The sequence below is a fragment of the Hyaena hyaena genome, unplaced genomic scaffold (assembly GCF_003009895.1).
Source record: "Hyaena hyaena isolate Hyena2069 unplaced genomic scaffold, ASM300989v1 scaffold_275, whole genome shotgun sequence".
Lineage (NCBI taxonomy): Eukaryota > Metazoa > Chordata > Mammalia > Carnivora > Hyaenidae > Hyaena > Hyaena hyaena.
The window spans coordinates 204,799-219,594 of record NW_024080908.1 but is presented as its reverse complement, the minus strand read 5'-3'; the positions used below and the strand labels follow the sequence as shown (position 1 = coordinate 219,594).

At 42.8% G+C, this 14,796-nt stretch overlaps 1 protein-coding gene across 1 annotated transcript in view; it reads right to left on the bottom strand.

Annotated features, from left to right (window-relative positions):
* ATF6 (activating transcription factor 6) overlaps positions 1-14,796 on the bottom strand; it is a 191,378-nt gene that overhangs the window by 168,631 nt on the left and 7,951 nt on the right. The window contains exons 2-5 of the mRNA XM_039245974.1: positions 11,106-11,182; positions 6,896-6,983; positions 4,650-4,750; positions 780-906 (exon numbers count right to left, since the gene is read on the bottom strand). Coding sequence (XP_039101905.1) covers positions 780-906; positions 4,650-4,750; positions 6,896-6,983; positions 11,106-11,182 — 393 coding nt within the window. The remainder of the gene's footprint in view (positions 1-779; positions 907-4,649; positions 4,751-6,895; positions 6,984-11,105; positions 11,183-14,796) is intronic.

Below are 14,796 nucleotides of genomic sequence, written 5' to 3'. Positions count from 1 at the left end.
TGGAGGTTCCTCAAAAAATTAACAATAGAACTCCCCTGTGACCCAGCAATAGCACTGCTAGGAATTTACCCAAGGGATACAGGAGTGCTGATGCATAGGGGCACATGGACCTCAATGTTCATAGCAGCACTCTCAACAATAGCAAAAACATGGAAGGAGCCTAAGCCTAAGGACGAATGGATCAAGATGTGGTTTATCTATACGATGGAATACTACATGGCAATGAGAAAGAATGAAATCTGGCCATGTGTAGCAACATGGATGGAACTTGAGGGTGTTATGCTGAGCGAAACAAGTCAGGCAGAGAAGGACAGATACCATATGTGTACATGTATAGGAGGATTAGGAGGAACTTAATGGAGGACCATGGGGGAAAAGAAGGGGAAAAATAGTGGGGGAGAGGGAAGGAGGCAAACCATGAGAGACTCTTGAATGCTGAGAACAAACTGAGGCCTGATGTGGGTAGGGGAGAAGGGAAGGGGAGTGATGGGCATGGAGGAGGGCACTTGTGACGATGAGCACTGGGTGTTATATGGAAACCAACTTGACAATAAACTATTTAAAAATAAATAAATAAATAAATCCTTTTTCACCTATAAAGACACAACAACCAAAGAGGATTTCCTGCCTTTCCTCTCCACATTAACTAATCGTAACAAACAAAATGGGTCCACCATTTTAAAAACAAAAAGCCAGCTTACTAAACATGAACTTAATCCAGCATTTTCTTTTTAAAAGTGAAACCCAAGCTCAGTCCCCGTTAGGACATGCAATCATACCAGCTCCGCTCCTTGGGCTGATGACGGGCTTGTCTTCCTTCAGGGGTTCTGCTGAGGGGCTCTGAGAGCCTTCCCCGTACAAGGAAAGGGGAGACATCTGGGAAGCAGAAGACAAATCCAACTCCTCCTGTACCAAAATGAAACACAAATAGACTCATGCAAAAATATACAATCCTCCAGGAGAAAACTGCTTAGAGGGGCAAGATCCACATGTAAGCGGATAAACGCTTCAGGACAACGTCAAGGCGAAGGTGTAATATATTTGAATCTTTATATACTAAGTACTAAGAGACTGGATAAATAAACATTATCCATCAATACGAGGGAAAAATAACTCAAACTGCAGAGCACTGTAGGTTATCCTCTCTTATTAGAGATGGGAATCACTGCCGTGCTCCCACATTTCCTCCCACGAGCTCGGCATTTACTTGGTTCCTAGCCATACGAACACTCAGCACATTGTAAGTCTATGGCGAGAATGCCAATATCCTTTTCCCCCAGTCCCCTATTCAGTCTTACGCTCAAAACAAATAAATTTTTATTCTTTTTTATTAATGCTGTCTTTGTCCCAAATCGTTTGAGAGAAAGACAAACACTAAAAGGAACAGGACTATTGTATTTAATGAATGATTTGGTAATACAGAGATGTATAAAGATAACACTGGCAGAGTCTTTTAACATTCAGTGTATGTCTCATTTTGTTGGCATAAGGAAAGTTAACATAGGATAAAAGTAGCATTTCTTTTCTGAGAGGAAAAAGATGTTATATATAATAATGGAATAGGCATACATAAGTACATCATACCATCTTCAAAATACTCTGTACGATTATTAAAATGAAAATTAAGAGAGGCACCTGGATGGCTTAGTCACTTGAGCAGCTGACTTCGGCTCAGGTCATAATCTCATAGTTCACAAGTTTGCGCCCTGCACTGGCCCTGTGCTGACAGTTCAGAGCCTGGAGCCTGCTTCAGATTCTGTGTCTCCCTCTCTCTCGACCCCTCCCCTTATCACACTCTGTCTCTCTCTCTTTCTCAAAAATAAATATTTTAAAAAGAAGAAGAAGAAGCTACAGGGTGCCTGGGTGGCTCAGTCAGTTGAGTGTCCAACTTCAGCTCAGGTCATGATCTCATGGTTCATAAATTTGAGCCCCAAACTGGGCTCACTGTTGTCAGCACAGAGCCTGCTGTCTCCCTCTCTCTTTGCCTCTCCCCTACTCATCCTCCCTCCCTCTCCCTCTCTCTCTCTCTCTCTCTCGCCCCCTCCCTCCCCCCCAATGAAAAAAATAAAAATAAAGTTTCAAAAATAAAGCTATGTACAATTGCACAGCCAATGTCATACTTAATGGTGAAATACTAAATGCGTTACCATTAAAGATAAGAAACATAACTGTTTTTTCTGTAACTCTAGCAAACATAATTATCCTATAAAATGAAATGAAAGGAATAAATACTAAAACATAAGAGAAGTGACTTTGTAAGGTGATATGCTGTCTACTTGGAACAGATATAAGAACCAACTGAAAAAATATTTCACTATGAAAATACTGTATGAATAATCACTTAGAAAATGTAATAGGAGCGCCCAGGTGCCTCAGTTGGTTAAGCATCTGACTTTCTCTAAGGTCATGATCTCACAATCGTGGGTTCGAGCCCCTCATCGGGCTCTGTGCTGACAGCTTGGAGCCTGGAGCTGCTTCAGTTTCTGTGTCTCCCTCTCTCTCTGCCTGCTCCTGCTCTGTCTCTCTCACTGTCTCTCTCAAAAATAAATAAAAATTAAAAAAAAATTTTTTTAATCTTTAGAAAGTACACAAAGGAAAAGATGGAAACTAGGCTTCTGTAAGTATAATTTGTTATATGCTTTTGACTTCAAAATAAATTAAATTTTAAAAAATTAAATCATGTGGAGGAATTGCGGGACCACAGAGAACTTCCACTAGGAGCAATGACAGAGAAGCTTCACAGAAGAAACTGTTTCTGACCTGAACCTTAAAGAACGAATGGGAGTTTTAGGGCAGAAAGCACACGGAGCTAGTCCAGGCAGAAGAGTCTATACGCAAACCTAAAAGCTGAAGAGCAGAAATTTGGGGCACCTGAGTAGCTCAGTCAGTTCAGCGTCCGACATCAGCTCAGGTCATGATCTCACAGCTGGTGGGTTCAAGCCCCACATCGAACTCACAGCTCAGAGCCTGCTTTCGGATCCTCTGTCTCCCTCTCTCTCTGCCCCTCCCCTACTCACACTCTGTCTCTCTCTCTCTCTCAAAAATAAATATATATATATATATATATAAATAAAAAGGCAGAGATTTCACTGCTCTTCCTCACTGCAGGCCCCCAACAGTGCCCAGCGCAGCTGCTCAATAAGCAGAGAGCACAGGAGCTCACGGGTGGGGGGGCCCACAGGGTTAAAGGTAAGGGGAATGTGAAGGCAGGAAGGGCCAGTGAGAAACAAGACCACACATGTACGCAGAAGGCAGATCGAGAAGGGCCTAGAATATCGAAAATTTGAATTTCATCCTTGTAAGGGTTGGGAACACTACAAGGTTTAAGAAAAAACTGACAAATTTGTAATTTTCAAAGATCTCTTTTTGAAGATTCCTCTGCTAAGAAAAGTCTGGGGAGTCAAGAGGCAGAGAAGCCAGTTAAAATCCTACTGACAGAAGCCAAGGGAGACGATGGGGGCCTGGCAGAGACAGAGACGATGAACCATAAAAACATCAGCTGGATCGAATTGTCAGGAATTCACAGCTGACTACGTGCTGAGCTTGCCAGGATGAAGACACCCCAATTTACAGCAGATATAATGTAGTCCAATATTAATTTGAATTTTTCTTCTTATATTTTCCCTCTCCCCATTCAAAAAACAACTAAATATGTTGGTACTTCCTTTTCCCAGACTCAGAGCTTTGGTCTCGATAGAGAGCAAAAGCATTATTTAAGAAGTTAACAGATTTTTATAAAAACCTCAGCCCAGGGGCGCCTGGATGGCGCAGTAAAACATCCAACTCTTGATCTTGGCTCAGGTCATGTCACAGTTCTGGAGTTTGAGCCCCACATCGGGCTCTGCACTGGCGGCATGGACCCTGCTTGGGATTCTGCCTCCCCTTCTCTCTGCCCCTACCCTGCTTGTACTCTCACTCCCTCAAAATAAATAAACTTTATTAAAAAAAAAAAAAAAAAAAACAACCTCAGCCCATTCAAAGGTAGTACCAGGCCTTCCTGAATTAAGAAATCCATTCCAGGGGCGCCTGGGTGGCTTAGTCGGTTAAGCGTCCAACTTTCGCTTAGGTCATGATCTCATGGTTCGTGGGTTCGGGCCCCGCGTCGGGCTCTGTGCTGACTGCCAGCTCAGAGCCTGGAGCCTGTTTCAGTCTGTGACTCCCTCTCTCTCTGACCCTCCCCTGCTCACGCTGTCTCTCTCTCTCTCTCTCTCCTAGAAATAAAATTTTTAAAAAAAATAAAAAATAAAAAATAAAAAGAAATCCATTCCAGGTTCTATGGCCAAAGTCCTACAAAAACAGACCATCTTAGAGTCTTCCCTGTCCTCAAAGAATGGACCTTCTAACAGACAGGAGAGAGGGTACCAGGGAGAAAAGACAGAACAATAAATGAAAAAAATACTGGATCGTGGTAAAGTGCAAACAATGAAACCACGAAGGCAAGAACATAGGGGAAGGAGGCCAAAACCAAAGAGACAAAGAACTTCTTGCTCTCCCAAGGCCCTTCCTCGAGACTCCGTGTCCACAAGATTCAAGGAGATAAGGCTCACAGTATCATTTAATAAATGTTACCTGCTCGTCCAATTTGCATACTTCCCAGACAGCATTATAATCAAATCGCCGTAAAATCACCGCAACTACTGGCTACTTACAGGAACGTGCTGGGTTGAAGAGTAAGAGTCCACGGACTGCGGGGAGGAGACTGAACAACTCAAGGAGGCTGGAGAAAGTGGCTGAGGTTCGGCCTTCACATCTTTAACGGAAAAACATGGAGTAAAAACTTTCCCGCTGGACCGTACAAGCTCAGAATACAATTAGTAAGAAAGCAGGTAAAATCAACTCTTAAAATCCAATCACACTGAAGTAAAGGTCACCAAAACATATCCTCGAATGAAAACTCAAGATGCAGAAAGCAAGGACTCTAGCATGCTGCCGTCCGTGTAACACAGGACATACGTGTACACGCATGTATCTGCTCTCGTGGGCACTAGTTCTCTGGAAAGACAAACATAGCAAACCAGGAGCTGTGGTCGTCTCTGGGGAGACCATGCCGGCCGAGGAATGACAGCTGAGGGAGACACCTTCCTACTCTACAGGCTTTTTGTGCGTCTGGAATATTATATATGCAAAACATTAGAGATTCCTCCAAAAACAACTTTTAAAAGTGTAAGAAATTGGGGCGCCTGGGTGGCTTAGTCGGTTAAGTGTCCGACTTTCGCTTAGGTCACGATCTCGCGGTTCGTGGGTTCGAGCCCCGCGTCGGGCTCTGTGCTGACTGCCAGCTCAGAGCCTGGAGCCTGTTTCAGTCTGTGTGTCTCTCTCTCTCTGACCCTCCCCTGCTCACGCTGTCTCTCTCTCTCCTAGAAATAAATAAAACATAAAAAAAATTAAGAAAAAAAAGAGTTTAAAAAAAAAAGTGTAAGAAATCAGCAACGATTATTTGGAAAGCACTTTTAACAATACAATTAAAACACACAAAAATGTGCATATCTTTTGAGCAGCTGCAGCCAAGGCCATGTTCCTAAGTGTCCTGCAACAGGCCAGGAATGAGAGAGGCTACATCCCTGCCAGAGACTGTACTATGTGTCCAAAGTGAGCTGCGAAGTCTCTGCATCCCTCCCAGGCTGTAACGTGATCTGGCTCCACAAGAGGTAGCATCTATTTCCCTCCATTTGAATCCAGGTGGCCTGGTGAGTCCTTCAACCAAGAGAGCATCGAAGTCACGCCCTATGGACCCCACGGCTGGGCGACATTAGGCAAACGCAGCTTCTACTCTGCGTGATGGAACTCACATCTGATCCTCCAAAGGCCCACCGCCATGAGACCACAAGGCTGAGAGGAAGCCAAGCCGCACAGGAAGACCGTGTGCAGGTGCTCTAACTGACAACCCTAGTCACCGAGCCATTTGGGCCCGGCAAGAGAGATGTGAGTGAAGAAACATGAAGGTAATTCTAGCCCCCAACTTTCAAGCTACTCCAGCCTTCCAATCTTCCCAGTTGAGGTCTGGACATCACAGAGCAGAAACAAGCCCCTCTCAGTGTCCCCTGTCCAAATTCCTGACTCACTGATCCCGGAAGCATAATAAAATGGTTGTTGTTTTAAGCCATAAAGTTCTAGAGTAATTTGCTACATGACAACAGTAACCAGAACACTGGCCATGGGCAGCCCATATTCTCTGAGGGAAGACAAGTATTTTCGCAAGACACATAAATACATAAAATGAGGGAGTGGGGCATACAGGGGTGGGCCGGACTGCAATCTGGATGGGAGGCTGTGCTGGTGACCGATTCTCTCTCTCTCAGCTCTAAGTCTACCTCCTGTACAGAGTCTGCGATGCACATCATTTAGGCCCCATCAATGGACAATACTAAAGGACGCTAAAGTGAAGAGAGGGGAGAAGGGGGTTTCTTCCTCCTCCCATCAGCTTCACCCCAGAAGTGACAGTTTCCTCCAGGTCCCAGCCTCTCTGAGCACCTCCCAACCCTACTTCATTAGGGTCCCTTAAAGAATCTAGGGTCAACTAGGAAGTGTGCCTTCCACAGAAGTATGTACTTCCCAAGTTCAGGTAACCCTAAGCTGCTTCTCTTTGATTCCCTAAATTCTGTCTGGTTCTCAGACAGGCTAACCTCTTACAGAGATATTATATGTAATTCGAAATCAGGATTTCAGATATGACCTCTTAATTCATTATGCAACTGAAATATAACATGAAATTCTTTATAGCCACTCTGGCAAGAAACTTCTACATGCCTTACCGTATCGAAAGTAGAAAATATAGTCCCTGGGATTTTTTTAACCCATCACAGTAGCCCAATAACCCCACCGAGTACTGAGTGTTACCAAACTACAAAATAAAATGGATCTGTTTAACATTTTTACCAATGAAATACACCATTACCTGTACAGAACTGGTTGTTGATGTCCAAAATGCCTGTCTCCCAAGGCATCAAATCCAAGTCAAAATCAAGGGTATCAAAATTGTTTTCCTGTAGGTTTCAAATCAGCAAAAAGGTATTAGAAGAATAAAAAGATCTAGAAATCAAACTATCAGACACAACTAGCCATAAATAATAAAACTGCTACTATCCAACTTAGTTAAAATAATCGTCTAAGGCAATCGGTTCATCACGGGAATATGTATGGCCTAGAGAAAAACCAATCCAGTTATCTGACACATGGCAGGAACAACTCAGAAGGGGGTAATGGAATCAACATCGAAACAATTCAGTTGGTGTCATTCTTTTCCATGGAAATCAACCATCACTAGAGTCACAAAATAGGTCTTTTGTCATAAGGGAGACCCTACAAAGGAAGTCTTCGCAATGCCACTAATGAAAATAAGTCAAACCAAATGCCTACATACAGTATCGTCTCTGTGTGACACCGGGAAGAACACAGATGTGACCAAAAGACATGCAAGGAATCACAATGAGACTTGAATTATACCAAATTTGAATCTTCAATTATACCAAATATTAAGATGGTTACGGGGGCACCTGGGTGGCTAGGTCAGTTACGCGTCCGACTTCGGCTCAGGTCATGATCTCAAGGTTTGTGAGTTCGAGCCCCCTGTGAGGCTCTGTGCTGACAGCTAGCTCAGGGCCTGAAGCCTACAGCCGATTCTGCGTGTGTCTCTCTCTCTGGCCCTCCTCCCCTGCTCATGCTCTGTCTCTCTCAGAAATAAAGAAACGTTTAAAAAAATTTTTTAATTAATTAATTAGTTAAATAGTTACGTAAGCAAGAAGAGGTCCACAGAAAAGTGGGCAATGTTCGTTTTTCTATTGTATAGTACCTCTCTAAACTTCTAAAATAAAATTTCTAATCTTTTTTAATCCTAGAAGATAAAACTAAGTTATTTAGTTTCTTAGAGAGACTCTGAAGCGGTTTTTTTTCTTTTAGATGACAATTTTTTTTACTTAAATATAAGCATATTCTGGGTCATATGAATAGTCATCTTATACGATATACATAAAGAACAGTCACATGATTTCAGAGCCCTCACATAAATTTGAGATCAAGATAGTACTATTATCTTAAGTGACTAGGGTTATGGAGACAAAAACGTAAGTAAACAATATATAAACGGTACCGCAAAGTTCAAGGCAGTTAATATTAACTTAATGTGACAGGTAATGAAACAGCAACAGTGGAGAAAGTAAGCCTCGGGCAAAAAGTAAAGATTAATCTCTTAATTATTAACAACCATTTGGCAATAATTTCTAAAATAACAGTTATTTCAAAATGTCTACTTTGTGATTTATTTTTATTGAGAACAAAAGGAGAGAAGGTGAGGGGCACCTGGGCAGCTCTCTCAAAAATAAACGTTTAAAAGAGACTTTTATTATTTTTTTATTTTTTTTAATTTTTTTAAATGTTTTATTTATTTCTAGGAGAGAGAGAGACAGCGTGAGCAGGGGAGGGTCAGAGAGAGAGGGAGACACAGAATCTGAAACAGGCTAAAGGCTCTGAGCTGGCAGTCAGCACAGAGCCCGACCGGGGCTCGAACCCACGAACCGCGAGTTCATGACCTAAGCGAAAGTCGGACGCTTAACCGACTAAGCCACCCAGGCGCCCCAAGAGACTTTTTTTTAAAGGAGAGAAAGAAAACAGTTTTATTTTCTTTACCTTTAAGTAAATATTGGTGCAAGTTATACAAAAAGAACGGTGGAAGTTCATGTGAAAAAAAAGAAAAAATCATGAAAGAACCTTTTTAATGTTTTCATCTATTTCTGAGAGAGAGAGACAGCGTGAACAGGGGAGGGTCAGAAAGAGAGGGAGACACAGATTCCGAAACAGGCTCCAGGCTCTGGGCTAGCTGTCAGCACAGAGCCCAATGCAGGGCTTGAACCCATGAACCATGAGATCATGACCTGAGCTGAAGTTGGACACTTAACCAACTGAGCCACCCAGGCGCCCCAAAAGAACCATTTTTTAAAAGCAATCCCCTTTGCTTATTTCTTCTATTTGAATCTACACATCATGAAACTAAGCAACCTTGTACTTTGAGCAATCCACAGTATCCTTAAACTTTCTCAGCCTAAGTAAATTCAACAATGAAGCCTTCCCGAGTGCTAGCAATAGTGTCTAGTACATATAATAGTGAAAATAACCTACTTAAGAGATGCTTCCCTCTACCAGTCTTCAGCCAAAAAAGTCAAATACTTTTTACAGCCTAAGGATTGTAACTGGTTGGAAACTTAACAGGCCTATCTTATGTAAAGTGAAACATATTTGTGCTTCTTTATTCTGGCGTTTCAATCACTTCTTGTGGAAAAATCTACTAATGTGTGAAAGAAAAATGACACAATTTAAAGCTAGAAAGGGCCCTCAGAAGCCATCTCTCACCCCTTCATTTTATACTAGAAATAGCAAAAAATTGAAAGACTGAATGCCTTGTGTAAGGTAAGAATGGTATCAAATGAGGACCATATATCCCTGAATCTCTGAAATTCACTAGAGTATTTCTTGATGGTTTTAGCTGTAGAGGCTGTAAAAGAAGATCAGTTGCTTGGGCCACTGCCCAAAATTTAAAGCCAACTTAGGGGCTCCCAGGTGGCTCAGTCAGCTGGGTGACCGACTCTTGCGTTCAGCTCAGGTCATGATCTTACAGTTCATGAGTTCAAGCCCCACGTCGGGGTCTGCACTGACGGCTTGAAGCCTGCTTGGGATTCTCTCTCTCTCTCTCTCTCTCTCTCTCTCTCTCTCTCTCTCTCTGCCCCTCTCCCTCTTGCTCTGTCTCAAAAATAAATAAATATTTTTAAAAAGTAAATCCAATGTAATCAAGAGACCAAATTCTGATTTTTTTTAAATGTTTGTTTATTTTTAAGAGAGAGAATCTGAAGCGGGCTCTGTGCTGACAGCAGAAAGCCCAATATGAGGCTCAAACCCACGAGATGGGAGATCATGGCCTGAGCTGAAGCCACACACTTAACCAAGTGAGCCACCCAGGTGCCCTCAAGAGACCACAATCTAAGACAGCTCACAAAGTAAACAAAGACCATTAAAATTTCATGTACTGGGGGCGCATTAGAATTCTCTCTCTGCCCCTACCTAACTCGTGCTCTCTCTCTCTCAAAATAAATTCATAAACGTAAAATAAATTCATGTACTGATTAAAAAAATCTATCCTACAGACACCTGGGTGGCTCAGTCAGTTAAAGGTCCACCTTTGGCTCAGGTCACAATCTTACAGTTCGGGGTTCGAGCCCCACATCAGGTTCTATGCTGACAGCTCAGAGCCCAGAGCCTGCTTCGGATTCCGTGTCTCTCTCCCCACTCTGTGTCTGTCTGTCTGTCTCTCTCTCAAAAATAAACATAAAAAAAATTTTTTAATCTATTCTATATTCTACTCTCTTCTACTCATTCATACTAAAACAACTGTTAAATTATTCTCTGAGAAATGTCTGAGAAACTCACTAAGTAAGCACTACATATTTTTATTCTCAGGTTAATAAGGGCTTAAAAAATAAGTAACAAATATCCAACCTGATTGATGTACATATAAAATCACTCTTCACTTGAATGACTTTCCAAGTGAACAGCACCTCATCCATTAGAGAATAAGACAAAATAAGAGTTCTATGGGCCACTGTACTATGTACAAACACAAAAAAGAAAAAAAAGATACTTCTGAGGACTCAAAGTGTTATAACAGCTTTTACACAGACTTCTAACCACTGAAAGGCAAAACGTAAGGACATGTCTGAGTTTCAGAGCTTTCTACGCTACGGATACACAACTTTTAAAACAGAAGTTAGTAAGTTCTACTTGACTGGATCCAGGACTCACACCTTCAACATCATCATTTCCCCTATGCGGCAAAGCATCTATAAAAGCCAAAAAGTAGGCAGTTAACTGACTTTCCAAGTCATCCAACCACGGGTGAGGCCAAAGTAACCTCAGAATACAAGTCTTCTCGCACCAAGATCGAAGCAATTTCTACAATCCTAAATCCGCCAAATAAAAAAATGGCTACTAAATTTTATACTTAACACTAAATTACTTAGACTTCAAATCACTAGCCTAAACCTGTTATCCTGAAACCATCTTGCAGTGATTAAAGATTAAATATCACATTATTCAGTCATTCCCCTCTAGTAAATACTTACGTAAGTTTCCTTTGCAGGGTCCAACTGCAGGTCATCGGTGTCTGTGAAATAGCCAAGTTCAGCAAACAGAGTAGAATCTGTGCACGAAAGAATAGAGATTAACTGTCAATTCAATGTTTCGACAAAATAAGAACTATAACCCAGCTCTATTAGGGGTTCTCATCTGCCATTAGTATTATTGACAAACGGTAGCAGTGTGAATGACAACCAATTCCAAGCTGTTTCTAATTTATGTGTTGTTTTCCACATAATTATCTTGTGATCTAAATCCTTACACCAGGGATTAATAAACAAGTTTTATGTCGGGTCACATTGTACTAAATGGTAGTAACTTTCTGGAACATCACTAACATGAATTCTGAGGCCACAGCTGGGCTCAGCACGAACACGTACTGTGGCTGATCAGCAGTGATGGAAGCTAAGAGAAGAATATGGCGGCATACGTAGCACGTATTTGCCATCCAAACCTTAAATTGAGGGTGCAACCAATTTTCTATCTAAACAACAAAGGACTTGTTTATCTCAACCATGAAATTTATTTTAGCGAATCTAACTAATTCCAATTTCCTAATAAGATTTCATCACAGGGGCGCCTGTCTGATTCAGTCAGTGGAGCATGTGACTCTTGATCTCAGAGTCATGAGTTCAAACCCCATGTGGGGTGCAGAGGTTACTTAAAAATAAAATCTTTAAAAAAACTGCAATAAATTTTTTTTAAAAAGATTTCATTACAGACCAAGAAACTTACGGACACAGAAAATACTCTTCAATAAACTAAGTTGAAACTTCTTGTGGACAAAGGTCAAGATGCTGACAAGGCCAAAGGCAGCAGCTGATCACCATACAACCTGTAAAGTGGCCATTTTCTCTAACATTTTTTGGAATCTCAAGAACTGCAAAGAGTTTTCCAAATCTAAGTTTGCTTTTATCCTCCCTAGGCGGTGCCTGGGTGACTCAGTCATTAAGCGTCAGACTCTTGATTTCAGCTCAGGTCATGATCTCATGGTTTGTGGGACTGAGCCCGGCATCGGGTTCCCTGATGACAGTGCGGGGCCTGCTTGGCATTCTCTCTCTCCCTCTCTCTGCCCCTCCCCTGCTTGCATTCTCCCTCTCTCGCTCTCTCAGAATAAATAAATAAAATTAAAAACAAAAACAAGTTTATATTCCCTGGTATCATGCCACTGACTCTGCTCTGGCGATTTCCTCACTTATAACACATACAGCAGCGACACTGCCAGTCTGTCATTAACTCAGCCAACGCCACAATCATCTCCAACCCAGACCAAAATAATACCTAGCAACAAATTTCATGTGTAGTAATAATGAAAGGTGATTCACACAACTCTCACAAAAGGACCACTTTACGCTCAGCAGCAGAGGCGGAAACATCTAAGTAGGTAACTGTGGCTGTGGGTCTTACACAGAGGCTGAAACCCTGGAAAGAGTTCTCTCTACCTGCTGTCTCTCATTTCTCTTTTCCCATTCTTTCTTAAGCCTATATTAACCAATGATCTCTATGTTGCTAAATTCAATGGTAGATTCAAGGTCATTGCCTTGACCTATCAGCAACACTCGACAGAGCTGCCCCTTTCAGATTAATTGAAACATCTGCTTCACTTGGCTTCCAAATTACCACAATCACCTGGTTTTCCTTCCACCTCACTGGTTGACCTCCTCATTTCCCAGCGTGAAATTGTCCCTGGGCTCAGCATAAACTCTTCTATTCCACTCCCGCCGTGATCTCAGCTGAATTCATGGCTTTAAACAGCATCTATGTGCCAAGGATTCCCAAATATACATGTCCAGCCCATACGTCAAGACACATGTACACACAGTACATCTCTCGGGTCATGTCTTGGAGTTCTTGAACTTAGCACACCCAAAACTTGGCTCCTGATCACCACCACCACCCTCACTCCCCACCCCACCTCCACCAAATCCACTACTGCTTTGTCCTCATCTCAGCTAATGACAATTCAATTCTCCCAGGAGCTGAAGTCAAAAACCCTGGTCGGGGTCACTATTCACATCTCTTCACTCTCCATATTCAAACCACCAGCACCTCCCAACAGCTCTGTCTTCAAGCTGTATATCCATAACCTGGCTTCTTACCTTTCCTTCCCATTCTTCCTTCCCCTCCCACCTCTCCTTTTCTTCTGTACCCTTCCCAACACTGAGGTATCAGCTTCTGAGGAAGTGGGGCAATGAGGGTCATGGGGCTCCATGTGTCATCTGTGGCAATGTGCCTGGCGTCCAAGGAAATGGGATGGTGTGAGACGGGGGGCGGCCAAGGAAATGGGATGGTGTGAGACGGGGGGCGGCCAAGGAAATGGGATGGTGTGAGACGGGGGGGGGGCGGCGGCCAAGGAAATGGGATGGTGTGAGACAGGGGGCGGCCAACGGAACGGGACAGGAGGAGGGAGAACAAAGTGGCAGACAGAAGAGGCAGCCTGAGGTTTACGAGAATGATGACACTGAACAAATGCCTTCATCAACTGAACGAATGCCCAAAAATACCTAAAATACCTGGAGCCAGGCTTCTCACTACCTGAGAAAGAATTTACAAACATGGGAAGGAAAGAGCCTAAGATGTTGGACTGGCAGTGGTAGTATGAACCCATTTCTAAAAAATATATATACACAGGCGACTTGCAGATGTTTGTATACATGTACACACAAACACACACGCACACGCACGCACATTTCCTAGTTCTGTGGGCTGAAAGGTCTGAGAACAGTGATCCCAGTAGCAATGAAAATACTGTGTGCTCAGATCTTGGATGCCAAATGCCATCCTCCACTAAATGGAAGTCCACTAAAGAGCTCCTTGGAGGGCACCTGGGTGGCTCAGTCGGTTAAGCGTCCAACTTCAGCTCAGGTTCATGATCTCACGGTTTGGGAGTTCGAGTCCCACAACCGGCTCTGTGCTGGCAGCTCAGAGCCTGGAGTCTGCTTTGGATTCTGTCTCCCTCTCTCTCTGCCCCACCCCCACTCACTCTGTCTCTCTTAAAAATAAACATTAAAAAAAAAAAAGAGCTCTTGGAGAAATGGCTGATTCCAAAGCCAAAGCAGGAAAGAGCAAGATAAGAATGGGAAGATTAAAAAGAGAGAGAGAGAGAGAATGGAAAATCCTGTTGTGCCAGAAAACAAGGAAATTCTCAGAGAATGATTGGAATATGTCAAAAGAGTAAAAGAGCTGATCGGAATGCGCTCCCATTGGTCAAACCAGGGAAAATCTGAGCACCAAAATAAAACAGGAGTACTAGATTTAACCCACTAAATCAGACGAGTCATTATGAAATAAATACATATATATACCCACATACATACTTAGGGAAAGCCCTGATTTACACTGCAATGTAATTAGAAGGGCAGATGGAATGACAGAGATAATCACCATCTGGCATTAGAGTGGAAGCTGATACAGGCAGGAACTATCAATGGAAGCTAGGGCTGGTGGGTGGAGGTTTAACAAGGAAAAGGAGGGGCGCCTGGGTGCTTAGTCGGTTAAGCGTCCGACTTTCGCTTGGGTCATGATCTCACGGTTCGTGGGTTCGAGCCCCGCGTCGGGCTCTGTGCTGACTGCCAGTTCAGAGCCTGGAGCCTGTTTCAGTCTGTGACTGCCTCTCTCTCTGACCCTCCCCTGCTCACGCTGTCTCTCTCTCTCTCTCTCCTAAAAATAAATAAAACA